Genomic DNA, 22,297 nt, shown 5'->3' on the forward strand with positions numbered 1-22,297 from the left:
TTAGATATTTTTAAAAAAAAACGATTTCACAGTGAACCATGAAGAAATACCTTTTTACTTGAAAGAAAAGAAAGAAAAAAACCCACCACAGCTAACTTTTGGATGAAAACAGGTGACCCTCAGTAGGAAGGTCTCTTTCAGATACTCTGTTTCATACGCATGACATCTCCAAGGTACAGATCTCTGCCAGATCCTGTCCTGAAGCAGTTGACAGCCACCAGCTTTGTGACATGATTAAAAAAGTGCAATTTCTATATAATACTGTATTTGTAAAATTCAAGTAGTTAGACAAATAAATACACTGGAGGCATACTTGCATCATTGTTTTAGCTGTTGTTTTGGAGATCTTATTTAAGAATTAAATGCTTACAATTTAATACTAACTTAACAGTACAAAGTATAAATTCTGGGGGTTGCTAAGCAAAGATATAGGTAGAAATCCTGTTGTTATTTTAGAAATCTGGTAAGGCCAAAGGGGGAAATTCTAATGGGAGAGGAATGCGAATAACTAAAATTGCTTTTCTTCTGTCTGAGACCTTTCTTGTGATTCTACTATTGCTTCTGAAGTCGAAGAAAGAGAATAGTGGAATAGTATCTTCTCACATAGCTGAGGAAATCTACAGCCCTTTTCTAAGTTTTTGTTGTGAACTGTATCTGTTTTTACAGGTTAAGTAAACAGAGTAAATTTCTAATTTAGGAGCTTTGAGGCAGTTCTGTGTTATTCATAGTATCTTCGGTGATTCATCTCTTAATGTCTTCTTCGATATTTCTATTTCGTTTCGTGGTTGAAGGACACCAAAACACCAAAGAATGACGAAAGTAAAGCTATTTCACGTTTTTGTGCCCATCTGCAGCTGTAACATCTAAATCAGCCAGTTCTGGTATGAAGGTCCTTTGATTTGATTTCTTTGAGAGGCCAAGAGTAGGCAAACTATGTCTGTAAAATGAAAGATTACTGCTGTTGCTACATGCTTTTTCCCAGATTAAAGAAGACTAAAACTAAATACACATAAATCAACTCTGTGAGCAGAGCTAAAGTGCAGTGATTTAAAATTAATGCTTTTAAAAGCATTGCCGTTTAGAAGATTGAAACTCTTTTAAGTCACTCTGATAGCTTATAGTTGCTCTAAGTTCCACGTAGCATTAATGGCACTCGTCTTTGCAGTGTCAGAAATGAACTGCTTGGAAGGGGAGGAAAAAGGGCGAGTGAAATATTCCAAAAATTGAAAATGGTTGTGTTCTGCCCGGCTCTCTTGAAGTTATCCAGAAGATGAAGTGCACTGCTTGGCCACTAAACTGGGCAGCACTCGCTATGCAGTCTGGCAGGATGGGGCCATGCTGTGAAGATACCACCCCCACACACACACCTTTCCCCCCATCATTGCCTGTATTGTTGCTGGTGTGCCCTCAGCAGCTGCATTAAGTGTTCAGGGTGAGGAGAGAAATGATCTATTTCAAAATATTTCAGCTCACCAGGTTCTTCTTAGTAGCTTCAGGTCAGGAGCGTTTGTCAGCTTGGGGGATGGTGGCGATAGCTGGGGGCATCTGAGAGAGTCACTGCTTTGCCACGTTAGCTGCAGCAAGAAAAGAACATGCAGCATAGTTTAAATCACTTTTTTAAAAAAAAAAAAAAAGTTACTCACATGTTTATAACCAGGTGCAAGTACCAAGGTTATGGGGTAACTCCTATAGCCATATGATTTCGGGAGACTTTTTTTAATCACTAGTCATTCTTTAGCCTAATGCAATTTTTAAAGCAGATATTTTATTTTCTTATAAAGAGATAAATAAATAAAACATCAGAAACATCAAATAGCTATAATCCAGTATGATACACATTAATTGAATTAATCAAGTGTTTAGTGCCACGGAAGCAGCACTTTGTCAATATAACTGCAGGAGTCAAATAAAAGACCTTCTGTGTGCTCCCAGGGAGATGTCAATTCCTTGTTCACTGCACTACAACCGATAAAAATCTAAAACTTTCTATTTCAGTCCTCAAACTTAGGGCCACATGTATTGGTTCCTAAGTATAAAGAATATTAAATCTTGCTTGAGGGACTCTTTCTGCCCAGTGACCTGTGCAGTGGAACACGCAGGCAGGGAAGCAGAGTTGGCCTGTGGAGCAATGAAGCAAGTTTGGGGGATTTTTTTGGTAATTAATTCCTTCGATGAAGGAAGACATAGGAAACACACCTGTGCAGTTTATATGGAGATAAGAGGGTTGTTCCCCTAGTTTGTAAATTATCCAAAGAAAATTCTAAATGAGTGATATGGGAACAAAATAAAATTTCACTTACACTTAGTCAGTTTGCTTGGAGTGGTTTTTCATTTTTCTGACATTCATAGAACCAAAAAGTCTTTTTCTTGCTGTTAAGTAATTACTTCCATCATTACCTTCCAGCTCTGTGTTCAGCTTTCAAAAATTTCAGTCTTTTACTTAAAGTATTGCCATCGGTTATTCTTAACTTCTCAATCTTGTAACATTCACCAATTTATATTGTCTGGTGTTCTTTCTTTAGTAACATGCAGAACTCCGTGACATCATTTATTCCATAAATTATACTTCATCTGCTTTGTATGCTTTTTTTCCTTGCCTCTCTCCACACTACCATACTGATAAACTGTACTACTTGCTTATTTCAATCCAGATCCATCCAAAGTCAGTCAGTAATATTAGTGTAAAATTCCTGCTTTAAAGCACTGGAAGAGCAAGAGTTTCATTGCCGCAACATACAATTAGTTAATTTTTTATTGAAATTTTCCTCAACAGGAAAACATCATCTGTTTCCTAGATGATCAAACAGCAACCTTTATGATATTTTTTAGCACATTAACCAGGAAACGCCAGACTACAGCATTTCAAAAAGCCCTTACTTCTTCCTTAGAAGGAAATGAAGCAAGGCACTAACAACTGTGCATGAAAATCAAGTAGCTACTGTTGTTTGGTGAAAGCTGGCTAATGTGGTATTAAGTGCTTCTTCCCTAATGGTATGAGGCAGCAGAGGGAAATGGTCTGTCTTCCTCTTTGGTACCAACCTAAAACTGCAGGGTGTTAAAAGAGAGGGTACAAACACATAGCATTGTATTCAGTCGTAGCTTATTGAAACTTGATGCTGCTGGTGACCAGACATTTTTTTTATTCATTCAAAATACTTAAGTAGAAGACTGGTTTTCTGTATTTATTTATTTATTCTGGGTGGGGCTGTGTCCCCACTGTGATTATGCAGATGGACAAATGTGATTTAATTAAGTCCTCTGCTGGTGAGGGTTGGGAAACAATTGTTTATTTATTTGTTTTCCGCATTTAAACCAAAACAATAAAGCTCAAGTGTGGTGACAAAGGGGAAATGTTTGTATTTATAGCTTAGTCAACTGAGTGCTCTGTACACTGAAGTTGAATGCCTTTCCTTACTGTAATTGTGTTTTAGCATGCAATGATGCTTCCTGTCCTCACCCACCACGTCCGCTACCATCAGTGTTTGATGCATTTGGACAAACTGATAGGCTACACTTTTCGAGATAGGTGCTTGCTGCAGGTAAGACGTGCAAAAAATAAACTACTTGCTCATTTGTCTTCCTAATATTATTGAGTTTATCCATAATCCTGCCTGATGTACAAACTTGAGAAACGCACTGTGTTGCCACAGCTTGAAAGTGCTTGATTATTTGCAGTGCAAATCTTTCAAAAGTTTTAGTCATCCCAAGAGATTTCTAAGGAGAGACGTTGACTGTGCATGTAGGCATACACCTACATTTGCTCCAGTGGTGGGCCTGGATTTGCTTGTAATATGTAGATAGACAAAAATATGCTTACTGAAAAGACGGTTGGGTACCTTACTCATTATTTCCTTACAAGTTCTTTTTTTAGATATTTATGAAGTATATGACGTTATTCTGCAGATAAGCCTTGATTCTTCTTGATATGCGTCGATTCCTCATTTTGTAGTCTGTTGTTCCTAAAAGTAATAACTTAAGTGTTGCCTTTTTATTTTTCATTTATAGCTAGTGCAAAGAAATTTCCAAACTTGTGTTCAGCTCTCGATTTCTATAAGTACAAGATGAAACTTTTGCATTTACAAAGAAAGGCAGGAACTAGAGAGGAGAATGGGTTTTAAATACATCTGTATTGTATGAGCAGTTGTTTACGTAAGTGAATGTTTGGAATTGATCCAGCTCCAGAAGGCTGACTCTTGGTATGGTGGCCCCTTTCCCCTTATGTTTCTTCTGAAGTTATTGAAGGGAAATGGAGACTTCTGTTCAGGATCTCCCCTTGAAGTAAGCAGCCCCTCTCTCCCCTGACTGGAGCTGAGAAAGGTGAATTTTCTCTAAGTTCAAAAAATGCAGTTTCTGTATATGAATGGAGACTTTACTCCCAAACTACTTTAAGCAGAGGCTTATAGAGACATCTTTTCTCAGAGCTTCTCAGTTTTCTAGAAGTTGGTTTCCAGGGCTGGTCCTACTGAAAGTTACAGTAAACATTGAGCATCTTGTAGGATTTTGTTGCTCACAGGCTGCCTTTTTATTTTTATCTTTCATATTAAAACTGTCATGGAAATCCTCAAAGTGTTGAGACCAAACATACAAACTAAAAAGCAAATTTCAATTGAAAAGGGGAGAAAGCATAAAAACAAGTGTCAGTACTAGTCAAATTAATGTTTAGTTATAACAAAAATACTTTTAAATGCTTGATCCCTATGCATATTTGTTTAAAACCTACAGATTTGTTCCAGAAGAGAAAGACCTTTTAAAAATGTATGTAGCACCAGTCACCTAGACATAGGCAATTTTAGATGTATATTTCACATTGTTTTTTACCTGTTTCATCGTGATGTATTCTTTTTCAAGCGTGGACCGGGCAAGAAAGATTATGCTAATTTAACTATTCAAAGAACTTGTAATGTGTCATCAAGTTCAGATGGAGCAGAAGCTGAGAGTGGGCAATTATGACAAACAATGTTAGTGAGGACTTAAAAAGGACCTGGAGAAAGTTCTTATTGTTGATTAAATATAATTGTAATCTCTAAAGTAAACTTCTTGAAGTCTTGTGTTTAGAAAGCCACAGCCAATGTTTCAGTGAACTGCCGGAATATCTTTGCTCACAGCCTGCAGCACCAGTCCTGCAAGTGTTTCAGAAATAACTTTCTGCAGCTTGAATTTGCCAATGTATCTCTTGTCTTATATATAAGGTGTGTGTTCACATACGTTTATACATGCAATATATTTTAGGTGTGTACATGTAAAGAAAGAGAAAATCCATGAATTTGCAGGATGGAGTCATAGAAGCTAGCTGTAGTTCTATTTTCTGCTGCCAGTGGTGTCGGCAGCAGAGGGTAAGCTTTTAATAATGCTAGATGACAGAAATGTAAAAGACCGTTGCTCTTCACTTGCGATTGAAGAGTAGCCCTGAATATAGTCATGAGAAAGAGAGTTCTTTGAATAACCGTGCTAGAGGTAACATACTTGGGTTTTGTTGTTTGGGTTTTTTTTGGTAGGAAAGTTTTATAGATATTTAAATAACCTAAGTCAAATATGTGAATGGTTGAGAAGCTCTTCTAGTTGTTCATATTTTTAATCTGAATATTTATGCTGCAATGTGAGGGTTAATGTATGTTGAAATAAGCAAGTGTATTGAAATCATGTCAGCAAAGCTGGTAAGGAAAACTCAGCGCAAACTGACAGTTCATGCTTTTTCTCTTCTAAACTAATTTTTCTTGAAAGAAAAAAAAAAACTGTTGAAAGTTAATTAGTTAAACAGATAATTGAGCATAAACGTTGCTTCTTTCTGACATCTGAAACGCTACATCCTACATTTAAATTGCTGGAACCAAGCTAGTAATTGACAAGATCACTTTGTAGCCTTTCTTCAAACTTAAAAATAACAATTACTAGCTACCAGTGTAAGATATTTTTTTCTTACATTTGCAAAAATATAACTAAAACTTTTTTTTCTGTGTGTGCTACATTATAGCTTGCCATGACTCATCCAAGCCATCACTTAAACTTTGGAATGAACCCGGATCATGCTAGAAATTCCTTATCCAACTGTGGGATTCGACAGCCAAAGTACGGAGATAGAAAAGTTCACCATATGCACATGAGAAAAAAAGGTATGCTGTTACATTACTACCATTTTTCTCTCACCTCACAATCAAAAAAAATCCTTTCGTGCATTATTTTGTTGGCCATTGTTATTCTGAGAGATCCCTTCAGTGGAAGATTTCAATGGTTATACACAGGCACCACTGAGATCTTTCTAAAAGACTGGATTTTGCAAATTAGTCAACAAGTAAATTGAGAAAAAGCAAGGATAATAAGTGCGAGGGTGTGTTTTCTTTGATTTTTGGCAAGTATTGTTTTCTTAATTTGCTGCTCAACATGGTGAGCAAACTGGAGGGTATTTTTTAAAATGTCTTGTTAATGTGAAAATGTGGTCTGTCTGCTGCAGAATATTTTTTACCCCTTCAAAGTGTATTCAACGGTAATGAAGTAGATTATTTATTGTTTATGTAATGTTTGGAATGTCTTTTTCATGCAAGGATGGTATTTTTTTTTGGTCCTCTGGACACTGAAATACAGTGGTTTTGTAATGGGATCACGGTCAGTTAGAGAACATCTGTATGGATTATAGTTGCTGTAAGTATAGCCTGTAAGTAACAGGGTGATCTTGTGTATAGCAATTACAAAGTAAAATTTTGAGTAATTATTTTCTAATCCTATTCAAATTGAATTAATCATTGTTTATTTAATAGCGCATTGTTTATGTTTCTAGGGATAAACACCCTGATAAATATTATGTCCCGTTTGGGACAGGATGATCCAGCTCCTTCCAGGTAATGAAAATAGTTGTTTGCAAGTGGGGAAACTGTTGCAGAGGGAAATGTTTAATAGAAACAGCCAACTTATTGTCAGCGGCAGCTTTGGCAAATAGTTGAAATGAAAGGTCATTTTGAATTGACTTTTATATTGTGAAGATACGCTGAACCTCCATTAGCAGTGACATAGTAAGTGTTTGGTCATGCCTGCAGAAAACCCCTGAGGAAGGTATTAACAGATAATTCTATGATTATTTTTTTTTTTTTTATCCTTGCAATGAGGAGGACTAAAAGGCTACCTTTTTGGTTTCTGCAGAATGAAAAATACGATTTGTTGTTATCATTGCTATAAATTGGATTCTCCATCACATTTCCTCACAGTAGGAGTAGGCATGGCACCTTGTTAACGTGTGTCATACTGAATGTGGGCTTCACTGATTTACTGGTCCAATTTAAAGACGTATGCAAAAACAGCTGAGGACAAAATGCTGAACCATTAGTGTTTGTTGTGGTTTAGCCTCAGACAGCAACAAAGAACCACGTGCCGCTCGCTCGGGCCTTCCCGATACGGGAAGAATCGGAAGAAAAAGGCAAAACTCTTGGGTTGAGACAAAGGCAGTTTAACAGAACAGCAAAGGGAACAAGCAAACAACAACAACAACACGGATAGAGGAATGTACAAACACGATTACAGAACTGCTGCTCCCTGACTGGACCCGGGACGCCCCTGCCTGATCCAAGCAGTGATTTCCCTCTCCCAGCAGCTCAGGGTGGGCATGGCTCACAGGGCATGGAATACCTGTGCCCTGGGGAGAATTAACCCTATCCCCTCTGGAACCAGGACAGTGTTGTAGTGTAATAGTCTGACCGCTAAGAATTCTGTGCAAATAGATAATATTTAAGATGCGGTTTGTAGCAACAGCCACCATATTTAGCCAAATGAATTAACAAAGTTCATAGGGCTAATGCACGAAACAGTTGTATGTGAAATCTCCTAAATACATGAAGTAGAAGGCAGAGTGGTTTTTTACTTAGCTAGTGCTATAACTGGGTCTTTCAAGAGTCCTCATTTTGGAGAAAGCTTGGGAATGGGAGAAGTTGAATTCTGAATAAATTACTGTTGCAGTGTTCCCCAAATGCTGTTTCAGCTAGACCGTGTCCTTTTCTTTGACAGTCAGCTTCAAGCTGCTTATTTCAGCTCTCTTAAGATAACATGAGATAAGGCTAAATAGCATTAATTCTCACAAAATAACACACAAATATAAAATCCCACTTCTGAGAGATCTGTGTTTTCCACTATGTTGCTGCACAGAGGAGAGTTGTAGTATTGCTCACTCTTTATTGTTTTGCACAGCAGAGGTACTGGAATTCCTTCTGCCCATAACAAAGGCCTGCTATTTCAGAATTTAGATGAACTATATAATTGTTGGGGAAGTGCAAATTACAATAAAAGCTGAGTTCGGAGGAAGCAAAACTTTCTGCAAAACAAAGGAAAATCAGGAGCAGTGACGTAAGAAAACACAGGGAATATAAGGTTCTACTAGCTTAATGGCATCTTTGAATGCATCTTCTCGTACAGCCATTTTTTCTTTTGAGCTCAAAGGAAGATACAGAAAATAGAGCGTTTAAAGATGCTATGAAAAATGAAAGTGCTTACTCCCTTGTAGCTTTGCCATACCACCAAAGCTGTTGTAGAGCCATCACACCCTGCGGGTGTCGATGTTAATTACCTACACTTTTATGTATTAACCGATCTTAATTACCTAGTTGCATGCACAAGACTGAAGACAGGCAGTTTGTTTCAGTCACCTAGTGCCCTCTGATGGATGCAAAAACCCAGCCTCAGTAGGTCGTTGCACAGTGCCAGTCGACGAGTTTCCTTTCTCCATTTCTTAAGCTCTGATAAATTTAAAAGGTGGTAGTGCGAGTCCTGATTTTCAAGTCATGTAGTTGTTATTCTGTTTTGTAAAGGGTTGTTATCCAGAGAGGGTGGGGGAGGCTGCAAGAATGTTTGTTCATGGCTGATGAGCAATCAACTCTGATTTGTTCTGTTTTAATTGTATCGTGTAAATAACCAGCATGTGTTACTTAGCTGATAGTAAACCTTAAAATGCCTTTTTCAGGATTAACCACAACGAGCGTTTAGAATTTCTGGGAGATGCTGTGGTGGAGTTCTTAACGAGGTAAATGGGGAATTCTTCAACAGTCCTCACCTTTATATGTTATTGTCGTACCATTGGGCTTATTAAGCTTTGCAGTGTCTACTTTATGACTGTGTATGTTTGCAGTCCTGCCTGATATTTAGAGCTGCACATCTGCACACAGCTCTCTTGAAAATTCCTTTAGTGCTGATGATACAACAAGGAAGATTACAAAATGAAAAGCTAGAGTTTCTGTTTCATGGAGTGCAATTTTAACTTGATTGGGGTTAGAGATTATTCAGCTACAGACAAGTTGAGCTTTGTACCCTTTTTTTAAAGGAAAGATACTTTTCTTAGCATGCCATTTTGTTTCCATGGGTTCCTTTTCTCTAGTTGCAAGTGAAAAGCATTTATTGGTAATATTGAATGTGTTGCAGTTCTTATATTTCCAGTTATTAGGACTGTAGCTTCCATAATGTCTCTTTGTAAATAAAATAGTTGAGCACAAATGTAATTTAGTTAGAAGTAATAACAAAAAAGCGTGGTTCATCAAAAATTGCTGCAGTTTTGGTCTGTTTTGAGTATTCTGAAATCAGTGAACAATACAGGGATATTATCAGTTACCTCTATCAGACTCTCTTACTTGAGTACTAGAGTTTTGACAAAATAAAGATTATAATCCCTTTTCAGCTGCTTTGTTCTGCTGTTTTTAATAGGGGAGTAGTCTTGTTTACTGTAAAGCTTCTCTTTCAGCAAGTTTGTTAGGTGAATAACAAAACTGCCCTTATATCTCCATTCCCTACTAGCCCCTACTAGCCATTAGCTACTCAGTATTCAAAGCTATTAGTCTATAAAGGTCTCCACTGCCCTTAAAACCCATGGCCTTTTCTCTCATACAAGAGTACAGGCTGATAAGATGGAAGACTTGCTGATTAAAATGTCTTGTATTTTTCATTGTCATTGCTCATCAACCATCAGTTGACTTTCTGAGCTAACTTTTGTCTCAATTCAGAAAAAACCTGAGTTACATTTCTGTTCAGCAGAGCATGTAAGCACCTATTTAAGTCTGAACTTTTTTTTTCTAACTCTCTTGACTTCAGGTCTCTGCTTTTGTGAATTATGGTGCTTGATTAGATTGCCTCTAAGTTTTATTGCAGTTTTTGCCCTTAAATAATCTCACATCCATCTGCACTTTTCTCCCTGTGTACTGGGTTAATAAAGTATTTTAATAATTAGTGCCATCCACAGCCTTATTTGTGGGATGTTGAAAACTCTCTGTTTTCTTTCCAACGCAAGTTAGATAGTCATATATGAAGACAACTAAAAATCTTTCATCCTTTACTCAGATGTTGGTTGGATCACTGAATTAATTTTTTTGTTTTATTTCTGTTTTATGAAGTACCTTACTTGCATGATGACAAATATCATTAAAGGCAGTTGACAGCCTCTGATTTGTACACATTATTTTTTTTCTGTGGTATTGATGACTTCGCACATTTGATAAATCCAAGCTGTTGAGTTCTGTTCTTTGGCTCCATTAGCATCTGTTAAAGTAGTGTAAGAAACTTGTGGAACAAATATCCTGAGTGGTGGTCCAGCCTGAATCGGTAATATCATCCTAAAGCACTGTGTACCTGCGGCACGGCTTTTCTTAAGGCTGACAGTTCCCTTGTGTTTTATTCCTCAGCACCCTCTAGGTGTCAACCTTGCTGAACCCACTGCTGCTGATAAATAGAAACCTTCAGACGAGGGAAACGCGTGTTGTTGTAGGGATTTAGAAATTAGGTATTGCCCAGTAGAGAAACAGCACTATTCCTGCCCTGCTTCCAGTGCTATCCTGTCAGATATTACTGAGCATTGTTTTAATGTTTGTTTCTTTACTTCAAGCCAAGTTGACACCTTGGGAAGGGACCTGTGTTACCAGCTAGGATCTGAGGGAAAGGCACGGTTCCCTAGAGGCGTAAGTGGTTCGTCTTTAACCAAATGCCGACGGCGTCTGATTTGATTTTTGTTTTGCCAGTGTCCACTTGTACTACCTGTTTCCCACTCTGGAGGAAGGAGGATTAGCTACGTACCGCACTGCCATCGTACAGAACCAACACCTGGCCATGTTGGCTAAGGTACAGTTTTATACGTTTCTGTATTTGACACCCATAGGTAGGATATGATTAGTGCGTGGATTGCTTCTTGAGGGATCTGCCTGCTTTGGACATCAGTATCTTTACTGTGGTTTGTGTTCAAGATTTGGGATACAGGAACTCTTTTCAGTTTGCAAATAGATTTTAAAGATGAAGTAGGACTTAGTGTTTTCTCCAGAGCCTGCTTTTAGGAAGAGTAATTTTTGCAGGCAGAAGGATAAGTTTTTTAGGATGCTTATGTTGAAGGTGTGTCTATATTTACCTTAAACAGGTAATGAAGCTGTTAGTAGAATTTAGTGAAGAAAAAGAAACGTACTGGTTGTTTGTAAAAGGACTTGCTGTTGGAACATGTAGGGAGAACGTGGCAGCAGGTGGTAGAGAAAGTGGGGGGAAAAAAGTCATTTTGTCTGCTCCCTAACCTGTGCAGTTCTTTTCAGATTCACTGTGAATGAGAAACATGTTAGAAAGTCTTTTGGTGAAAAGCTGTATTGTCTCATGGGAAATATTGAGATGCCTCTGAATTTTATTTCATTTCATTCTGTGAATGACAGAGCTTTTTACATTTCTACATGATACTGGCGGGCAGGAGTATGATATAGAAAGTTGATTAAGTCTCTATTCGTAGATAACTTGGTATTCCCTTATTTGTGCTTTATTTTATTAGCCTGTTTTTTGAAAAACAGTCTGAGACTTACCGATGGAATGTATTAAGCTGTGCATGCACGCACACACACACACACACACACACGTCCATCTGCTGTGTACTGCTGATAGTTTTCAAGTGCTCTTTTAATCTTCTCTGTTCATATTCACGCAGTAATTTAAAGAAGCGCATCCAGTCTTGAGATTTTGACAAAAACTGCATGATTTCTAACATGTCGTCTTTTGTGCAGTTCTCCGGAGAGGCATAGGGTGGGGAGTGAACACAGTCATTTTTCTTCAAAGCTTTCTTCAATGATTTAGATAAGCATGAATTGATTGAAATGTCTCAAATTGGGGGTTTGTTTACAAATATGGTATTGAACTGCCTGACATTTGAATTCGTGTTACTATTTTAAAACCTGCATCAAGAAAGCTCATATATTCTTAAAGCTCTGTTCACAGCCTTTACTGTTGTACATGGACAATTTTTGAAAGTTTTTATTGCAACATTTTTTAAACTGTATTTATTTATAGCAGCTACAACTGTGAATATTAGATATCTGTACATTCCTGATTTCCCAACTTACCCTTTTTTCCTCTCATACACCTTATACAATGTTCCTGGTTTCATCCCCTTTAATTATCCCCTGCAGTGTCGTGTTGCGTTCAGTTTACTTAATAGAATTCTCAGCTCCTCAAGTTCCCTTGTGCGTGTGGAATGCTGTTTTAACTGAGGATCAAATGATAAATTTCTGTAGCTTCTAAGGGACATTGTAGCAGAAAATTTAAAAATAATCTGAAACGTGTTGTGATCAAAAAATGAGAAGTAAACGCAAAAAAAAGCTGAATGCAAGCTCCAAAAATGGAGATGAGCCATTGGAGGTGGGGGAGACACACCAACACCCAAACAACACCTGTTAACACGAATAAAAGACAGTAATCTGTAAGAAGTTTAAATTTGATGTAAAACAATTAATGTTCTACTTTTATGTTGACTGTAATGACTGCTCGCCATATATATAGTGCGGTGGAACATCAAAAGTGGTAATTCTGTCTTCTGGAGCAGTAAATAGGCTCTTGTTCATTGAAAAGGGAAGACTCCTTTTTCCCAAGCGAAATGCATCTAAACCACGCACCTCAAACAACTTAGTCTCCACTTTTACCTCTTAAATATACTCCAGGAGGATGAAGTTGAAAGTTAATGAGAAATTAGTCAGTAGAAACTTACACCCAGTTGGGAAGAACCTATTCTCGTAGAAACTTTGCAAAATGCACAAATCTCTTCTTTAAAAATCTCAATAATGGTTTTGTGTCAAAAAGATGAATATGTAAAGAGAACCCAGTAGCTCTTGCCTGCATTTCTATAGCAGAATTATCATCTATTATGTAGGATATCTGACTCACTACCTGAGATTCTGACTGGCAAGCAGAACTATGGTTCAGGCAACAGGTGAATATTAATGATGCACATTTGAAAGGAAAAAGAAAGCTAGGTGGCACTGCGGATTAAAATATCAGTCTTCTGCTTGCAGTGCCCAGAGGCTTTTGCTACTGCCACCTGTTGACACTTTTAAAGGAAAAAGCCTCGGGATTGTGTCTCCCAGGGTTCCTGTTCCTCACTGTTCTACTTTGTCTTCTTTTAGGGAAAATCTTTTTCCTCAGTGTTAACTCTCCTCCCTTTGAATGTCCCTTTGGCATTTCTGAAGGCAAGTCACATGGGGGCAAACTACCAGCAAGAAGCACAGCATGTATTGGGCTATTTTTCGGTCAGACCCCCAGCCCTCCGCTTGAACTCATTCCTAAATCACACTAGTAACATGTTTTGATCTGGCTTCCCTTGACAATTTGGTTTGATGACTTCTAGCTTTCCCACGCTATCACTCTCTAGTTGCTTGTCTCTGACAAACAAATATGAAGTCTTCTAATTTTAGCCTATGTCTGAACTGAAACTATGGAGAAAAGCTTTAAAGTTCCCTCAAACCCGGTTGCTGCATAATAATAGTGTAGCTGAACTGTAGTGACTAGAACTGGTACTCTTGTACTTCTAAAGCCATGCTTTTAACTCTTTCCACGTATTCTGCAGAAGCTGGAACTAGATCGATTTATGCTTTATGCTCATGGTCCGGACCTTTGCAGGGAATCAGATCTCCGCCATGCCATGGCCAACTGCTTTGAAGCTCTAATAGGTAAAGCGTGTGTATTTGTGTATTCAAAGAGTTATGTGTTAATACGTCTACATGCTGTGTCGATTGTGATGGAGGAGATGTGGGTCTGCGTTAAGTAGTGTTAGTAAGGGCAGGCGATAGTAAAGCTTCTTAAATCTTCTTCATCTGTTCCTGTCTCCTGCACGCACGCTGCGTGTATAACATGATGAGCGTGCAGCATTACAATGAAAATCTCATCTTCTGTATCCTGCCTCCCATGTGCTGAAGAGGCACCCCTTTCATACCCTTGTACCCACAGCACTTCTGCCTGTCACCGCAGAACTCCGTCTCTTGTGCACCACCTTGGCCTGCCACCTGAAGTCGTCTGCAGGGTGCAGTTCAGTCACCGTGGCCTGGCAGGAAAAGTGCAGGCTCACTCTTTCCGATAGTACTTGCACAGACCTGCAAAATGTGGAGTCCCACTTCAGCCCTGAATTTTAAACTCTGCAGCTCGCTTTCTGAATGCACCAGGCACTCCCAGCGCCCAAGTCACCAGCCTGCTTCCTCTGTGCCATGCCAGCCTTCTCCTGGGAATTAAACGTGACGTTTGCGGAGTAAATATTTTTTGGTCTTTGCATTTTCCTTACAAATAAAAAGTATGGCAATATGCTCTGGCTGGTGTAATAAAGCTAACAAAACCATCTAGCTGAGGATGGGAGGGAGTTGTGTCAGATTTGCTGTTGGGCACTAAGATGCTGATCGGTCACTGGCTGTGCTATTTGATAAATTCATGTTGGAGAATAAATCAGCACTGCCTGACTGCAGTTACAAATATCAAGCAGTAAGGCAGAAATCTGGTCCGTTATATTCATACAAGCCCTATTTTAAATAGCATATTTTGATAAAACTTTACTTGTTTGAATACACAAAGCAAGCTAAATCTCAGTGATTTAGCTTCATATTTATCCAAGTGTACTGTATATGATATTAGCTGTGGGAATGGTTTATCCCTGATCCAGGTCTTTACATACTACGCAAGCTCCTAAAGCATTTTGTCCTGCTTTGAAAAATAGATCATAGTTGGCTTAGATGTCAGCAGTTCTGCGCATTCTGCCTTGGGCCAAATTGCATTTCTTCTTATCAAGAAATAAGATTTGTCTTTAACTCTGTTTTGCATTCCATGAGTGCTTTGATCTTTAATTTAAAGATAAAAAACAGAAAAGGAACACTAGATATGTATGTGTGGCTTTGTTCATATTCTTCAGCTTGTCTAGGATGTAGTGACGACTATTTGGCAAGCACTGAGATTTGCTAAGAGAGCAGGCTTGCCGTTTAACCTCCAATACAAAGTTGTTCACAAAGTTAATTGAGCAATAAGGTTTTGTCAGGGCCATAGCTGAAATCTGGGAGCTTGTTAAGGGACCATAAAAGTATATGTGGGGTCTTGGAGCTCCTACTTGAGAACCTTTGTAAAAGTCTGGTGCTTATTCCCTGTGATGAAAATAATGACTGATAGTATAAGCAGGCTGCCTAGGACCGGTTTGAAATTCTGTGCTCTCATAATATGCCTTTCGCAAGATAGTCTTACAAACCCCCAAACTGTTCTCCAAAGAGTCCCAAGAAAGGAGCTGACCTAGTGAGAAATTAAAAGGAAAGAGGAGGGGAAAGATACAGCAAGGCAAACAGTGTTCTCCCTGTATGTGGGAACATCGACTGTCTTTCTCTGTGCTCTTCATGTAGCTGTGTATTCCCTTTGCTTTTATACAGATGTGCTTACAAGAACTAGTTTGAGGTTTTCTGAAGCCCTCCTGTAAAGAGTATCAAAAGACAAAATGTTGATACTGAATTTATAAAATGCCTGTATTGATACAGAGTGTATATGGTACACACAAAAAATATAATATGCTAGCAAAAGTTTTGTGTAGAGCTTGTTACTGAGGGGCATGTGAAGGGACAGTGAAGGTTGTACAAGCAGTTTTAAAAAAAAAAAAAAAAAGGACCACAACCTCCAGAAATTGAGAGATGCAGAGGTGAAGTTTCCAGTTCAGACAATGTATTATTGTGATATTGGGGAGACATTGAGATTTAGGATGGTCCTGACACATCCTTTATATGCAGAATGTAATGTTGTTGAAAGTACCGAATAAATGAAAGTTATTTGCTAGCTGTTGAAATGTGTTTCATGCCTTTCACTATCTACATATATGGTATAGTTAGGTGATTACAGGAAACTACTTTGAGAAATAGATTGCTTCGAGCCTAATTGGTTTAAACTTTGCTCTTTGGATGTATAATTTTCTGTCACTGATTTAGCTATTTCAGGTTTTTCTGTGCATTTTATGACTATTGATTTATGTTGGTGTTCAATGTGCTTTAAATTTCTCAAAAAATTAGGTATTACTGCAGAACGCATTCTTTTAAAAAATAAACACGTGGGAGATGAAGAAGGCAGAGGTCTTTAACTTAGCTGTGCTTAGTAATTTTCTAAGTACTAACACATTATTGACCTTTGACTATTTGGTCCTCTCATGCAGGAGCCGTTTATCTAGAGGGGAGTCTAGAAGAAGCAAAACAATTATTTGGACGTTTACTCTTCAATGACAAGGTATTTATGAATTTATATGATTTGATTTCCATTTTTAAAATAACTCAAGACATGCTTTCTTGTCCATTGTCTTACCTGAGAATCGCAGGTGAACAGGAATACACCTGTTGTACTTAGTTCCTGGAAACTGAATGTAGCACGGCGTGTTCAGGGCAGCAAGTTGCACTGGTTCAGGCAAAAAAAATTACGGTGTTTCCTCATGTGTGCTGTTTGTAGGTTGTTGGCTTAGGTAGGGAAGGGTGGGAGGCATGGGAAACCTGCAGACTTCCATTCGAAGTGCTGCTCTAACTCCAGAGGTGGGTGCTGTGGACCCAGGCAGCATCCTTTGGGGAAATGATGCACATGTAGAGCGACTGTTCCTGTTTCATCAGTTAAATCCTCACACCTCTGAAAGTTTTAAACATATCTGTGAAAAAAATACAGGGGATTTCATTCAGCGTTTACCCAATTGCATAGTTAAATTCTAACGTATTCCTGCATACTGAATCTTAGATCACTATGAGTTGGAATTTATCCCATATAATGGCTAAGGAGAGTAACCAGTACATACTGCCGGGACAATTCACGCGGCAGTGGTGCGGGGATAAATTATACAGTATTTTCCTTCTTGAAAGTCTCTGAGTCTGTGAAATGACAAAGCTTATTAGAAATAAAAGTATTTTGAAGCCTATTGTAACTCAGTGTTTATTTGCTGCTCAGTGCCTGTAGTGAAAGAAGCCTATACGAAATAGAAGAAAATAAGTGGGTTTTTTTTCTGTTTTAGTCCTTGCCTTTGGTGAAGTCAAACTTGCTATTGAGGAGTACTTGCAAATAAAGTTAGTCCTGAGGCTTAAACAAATCTTTTTCTTCCTTTAACCACTTTTTATTTGGTTCAAGGATTTTTCCACCTCTTTGACACAAGCTAATTGGGAGAACTACAGGCAGTTTGAACAGCAAATACACGATTTTAAAAATTAGTTTGCTAGCACTATTGAATTTGCAATAAGCAGAGTCAGCATCTGAAATAGTTCAGTATTTCAAGTAATGACATTTTATTTAGTACTGTGGAATTTGTTAAATGACTCCCTTGAGCATTAAAGGCATCTCTCAATGTTTGCAGGACCTGCGGGATGTATGGCTTAATTATCCACTACACCCACTCCAAGTAAGTGTATCCCTTTCTGTAATAAATTTCATAGCTCTGTTTTATTTTCAGGGATGCTTTTCCATAGGTTTCCATTGTAATGACATCTCAGAAATTGTGCTAAAAAGTAGCCAAAGGAGTATATATATTTGCCTTTGTGTTTGCTTTTGGGTTTAGGTTTGGGGTTTTTTTTTTAATAAATAATGAGTGTCTGCCTCTGAGGATTAATAGTTCACCTTTCTTTGGCTCATGTTTGATATGTAACTGTGCTTATACAATAAATCTAGCGAGAGGTAACATTTTGGCAGCTTCTTGTTCATCTTCTCAAAGTTGGGGGGAAAAGGGTACATATTTTGTTAACCTGAAATTGACTGAAACCTTAATAGTAGGAAGGCACATTAGTTGAATGGAATAAGAGCGTGATTCTGATTTTTGTGTGTGTGTGTGCAATGATAGCATGGTTGTTTTGGTGATTCCAGTAGCTTTAATACCAAGTAAACACTGAAATTATGAAGGTGTCTGAAGGTTAATTTATCCTCCATGTATTGGAGGACACAAGTTCACAAGTCGTTATTTTATTACAAGGCTGGAAGTTGGGAGAATGCTTTCCCAGTCCTTGTTCCCTGACTGAATTTTGGGGGAGAGCTAGATCAACTCACAGAACCTCTCTGCACTGTACCTCCTTGTCTTCACATCAAACACGGTAGCTTTTTCCAAGTGTGCAGGCGTGCTGCAAGAATAGCTGTATACAAATTGTCATCCAGTCAGTTAGTAAGGTTTTCGGGGTCATATGAACATCTGAGAGGTTTCTTTTGTCCAACCAAATCTCTGATGTTTTGTGCAGTCAGTTTGATTCCTATGAAACTTCTTATGAGCACGCCCTTCCAGCAGAAGGTCACTTTGAGGCCTCCATCTGAAATGCCCCGTGTATTTGTATGGATTTTGCCAATAGGTACATAAACAAAATCTTCAGCAACAAATCAGTGCGCATGAAGCGTTTTTACCACCAACTCTCTGTGAGTGTAAATAGAAGAGTCTTAATGGGAAGATAAACTTTTGAGATTCAACACCAGGTATCCTTCATGGTGGTACAAGCTCACAAGAAAATTCTTCTTACTCTGGATTTCTTTCTTTTCTCTGACTTTATTTTGTTATAACCTTTTTATCTCTGCTTTCACAAAGACTCGTACTCTGCTTAGGGATTGGAGGCAGTTGGTGTATGCAGCTTATCATTTCTTGCTACTACTTTAACTTCTGTTACGAAAATTTATTTTCTTCCATGTCCCAGAAGCCATCCTAGCTCTACTTGCCAGTAGGGGATACACGGGCTACTCAGGTTGGCCTTTGGGCACAGCTAGCCTGAAAAGTGGTGTTTTAAAAATTATTACTGGGTAAGATACACAGAATTGAGGGCCTGAAATCCCGTTATTTGTCAGCAATCAAGGCAGTAGAAACAGTGATGAAAAAAATAATTAGTGGTCACCTGGATAAATGTGGCCTCTTTAGAAAAAGTCAACATTTAAAGACCAGTCCAGCCTCACAAATGAATAGGACATTTTAGAGGAAACAAAAAGGCACGTAATGACGCAGATTCAGCTGGGTTTCCTAAGAGGCTGTTGGAAAGGTAGTCATGAAAGGCTTTTTAAACATGTGTTTAAAAAAAAAAAAAAGGGAAAGGAAGAAAATAAAAAAGCAACCCCAGTGAATACTGTCAGTCCTTACAAGATTTGAAGGAATGGCTGAAACATAACAAATGGAGAACAGGAGTGAAATGACCACATCTTACAAGGGAAGGAGATCACTGGCAGATTTCCCTAGGGATCTTTGCTGAAGTACAGGCTGTTCGCATCGATAGCTTAGGGAAGGGGATGAGCAGTGAGGTGGCAGTTTATTGACAATACCGAGTTATTCAGGGTAGCAGGGGCAACAGAAGGCTGAAGAATTGCAGTCTGGTTGCGAGAATGCAAGAGATACTAATTATAGAGTAAAAAAGCGTATGGAGTTCTTTGTAGGTAAATATAAAGGACTGTGTGTGAGGAAGCAAAAAGCAGTCTCAGCTCCACATGCAACTGAACTGCAAACTGACCATTATCACCCAAGCGTGGGATTTTGGTGCCAGGATATGTGGTTCTATGAAAATGTCAGCCGAAAGCTCAGCAGCGTTTAAGGAAAAAGACAAACTGAATGTGATCAATTAATAGAAAAGGGACAGGCAACAAAGCAAGAAAAGATCTTAATGCCACTTTGAAAAACTGTGGCTATTCTTAACTTTTCCTTTAGGCATCTTCACCTGGATGATCCCTCCACTAAGGCATTGCTATATAAGAGAGGTGCCAGAGTGGCTGGAGGAAATGTTTAAACCATTTCCCAGCTCCAGAAAGCCATTTAACAGTGTCACCACATCAAAGACATCAGACAAGAAACTGATAAGAAAAGATACTGACCCAAAGTGATAATTTTAATTTTCTTGTGTTATTGTGCCCTTTTGAATTTCATATACTAAGTATTTATTCTTGATTTTTGATACTGAAGGAAAGTGGGAGAAATAGATTTGGATTTTGTCTCATCTTGACGTGCTGTCAGTCTGTCAGCCCTTTTTTAATAATTTTTGAATCTGTTGCTCAGTTGCAAACAATGTAATAATATTAAAAAAAACTCAGACAAGTACAATTGTACACGTTTTGTGAAAATAAGTAGCCCATGCTATCCACGTGTAGAGATACGGCCATATAAGCAACGTGTTATAAATGCCTCAACTGTTAAAAAAGCATACGTCAGAGCTCACATCTTCTTTCAGTGTAATTATCCAAGAAGAAAAGCCAGAGGAAACTGGGTTTTCTCAGTTCAGCTGGCCACAGAATGACTTGTTCACTGTATTCTTTGCCCTTGGTTTACAGGAGGCTTGCTTTTTTCTGTCAGTTTATCATTATATACGCTTCATTTTATTTACAGCTGCAGGAGTCCAATACTGACAGGCAACTCATTGAGACCTCTCCAGTTCTTCAAAAGCTTACAGAGTTTGAGGAGGCAATTGGAGTCATCTTTACCCACGTTCGGCTTCTAGCACGTGCGTTCACTCTGAGGACAGTAGGCTTTAACCATCTGACTCTGTGAGTACACAGCAAGAGTCCTCATGGAGCTCTGTTGGTCCTTCTGTTAGTTTCCCGGATTGCTTTGTTTGTAAACAAACTCTAGATGTTATATCTGTTCTCCAGAAGAGAATAGAGCAGTTGCATTCACCAGTTCGCCTGACTCGGTATCCCATCTCTGACAGTAGTCAGTAGTGGATACCTTGGGAAAGACTACAGAAGGCGTTAGAGAGGCATCCTGGTGTTTATTCTGAGCTTCCTGCATCACTGATATTTGCACATCGCTCCTGAGACAGTAGCAAAACATAGTCGGAGATACGTTTGGGCAGAGGAAAGAAGTAAAATCATGCTCTTTGGTCCAAGTGTGGCCTTTGTGTTCTGTGCTGTGTAGAGCTGCCAAGCAAACAATAGAGCCATACCAGTGGTTACCCAATCCAGGAGCTCGCATGGGCGTAAACCTTGATCCTTTTATTTCTTGTGAATGGACAGACCTTTTTCTCTATTGAAGTCATTGCATTCATTAGTTCACTTTCAATCTTAAAAGAAGCTGCAGATAAAGATGTTATACCATTACAAACTTGATGTCAACTACTCTTCTCCTTCGGTTAGTCCCAGATCTGTGATCTAATAGTTGTGTTTATATGTAGCTACTCTGATTTGCTTTCTCCCTAAAAGTTGGTGTTACAACAGTAATGAACTGTGTTTTCATCTCACCTGGTTAATACTGGAAAATTGTCTTAAACGTGTTTGGAAATGAGCGAGGCTCACTTTCAGATCACTCTTTCTTTTAATTTGTGTGTGCATGCTGGTTTTGTTTTTTCCTCCCTGAGTGCTTATTGATTTTGCTGCATTGATGTCTCATTTTTCAGAGGCCACAACCAGAGGATGGAATTCCTGGGTGACTCCATAATGCAGTTGGTAGCCACAGAGTATTTATTCATACATTTCCCTGATCATCATGAAGGGCACTTAACGGTGAGACTGCCATCAATCATGCTGTCTGGAAGAGAGAGAGTGGGATGGAGACTGAAATTATGGGAGCAGCTAGTGAATTATTCTGGATTTGATTAATAAAAGAAGCCTCAGCCACCACTGCTCTTAATAAGGCTTTGTTAATTTTAAGTCTTGAGCACTGCAATGAATAGGAAATGGTGATTTATGAGCTGAGTGCAATAATTTCTGTTCTGTCTGTGAAATGGATCAATAATTTTAAGGATGTCAGTGATGAAATCAGGAGATAAGACTAGTTCTTGTTTAAAGATGGGTGTCTCAAACCATTTATTTAAATAGGCATATCACATGACTTTTTTTATTCATGACTTCTAGTCTTGAATCTGCAACCAGGCAGGGTTATGTTTCCTAATAAGGTTTTACAATCTGAAATTACTATTTTAGTCTTGTTTTCCTGTTGTCTTCAATCTGGAGCTCCTCTGGTAGCTTTTGGATTTAATTTTACTATTGTTATAGTCATCTCTTGTTGATTACTGTACCCTTTCAGCCTCTCTTATCTGGTCTCTGAACAACCCAGTTTGGGGATCTTTCAGCAATTTACAATACTTTAAACACATGGTGTTAGTGTATGTAGGTTTTTTTCCCTGAT

The 22,297-nt window shown here is 38.5% G+C and overlaps 1 protein-coding gene across 6 annotated transcripts in view; it reads left to right on the forward strand.

Annotated features, from left to right (window-relative positions):
• Positions 1-22,297, forward strand: part of DROSHA (drosha ribonuclease III) — a 72,898-nt gene that overhangs the window by 38,148 nt on the left and 12,453 nt on the right. For all 6 annotated transcript variants that reach the window (XM_074576135.1, XM_074576141.1, XM_074576137.1 and 3 more), the window contains 10 exons: positions 3,432-3,539; positions 5,972-6,110; positions 6,773-6,833; positions 8,939-8,998; positions 10,977-11,076; positions 13,820-13,922; positions 16,415-16,485; positions 17,585-17,629; positions 20,561-20,718; positions 21,567-21,672. In XM_074576135.1, the coding sequence (XP_074432236.1) occupies positions 3,432-3,539; positions 5,972-6,110; positions 6,773-6,833; positions 8,939-8,998; positions 10,977-11,076; positions 13,820-13,922; positions 16,415-16,485; positions 17,585-17,629; positions 20,561-20,718; positions 21,567-21,672 (951 nt within the window). The remainder of the gene's footprint in view (positions 1-3,431; positions 3,540-5,971; positions 6,111-6,772; positions 6,834-8,938; positions 8,999-10,976; positions 11,077-13,819; positions 13,923-16,414; positions 16,486-17,584; positions 17,630-20,560; positions 20,719-21,566; positions 21,673-22,297) is intronic.

Source organism: Larus michahellis, chromosome 2 (assembly GCF_964199755.1).
Source record: "Larus michahellis chromosome 2, bLarMic1.1, whole genome shotgun sequence".
In the NCBI taxonomy this organism is placed as follows: domain Eukaryota; kingdom Metazoa; phylum Chordata; class Aves; order Charadriiformes; family Laridae; genus Larus; species Larus michahellis.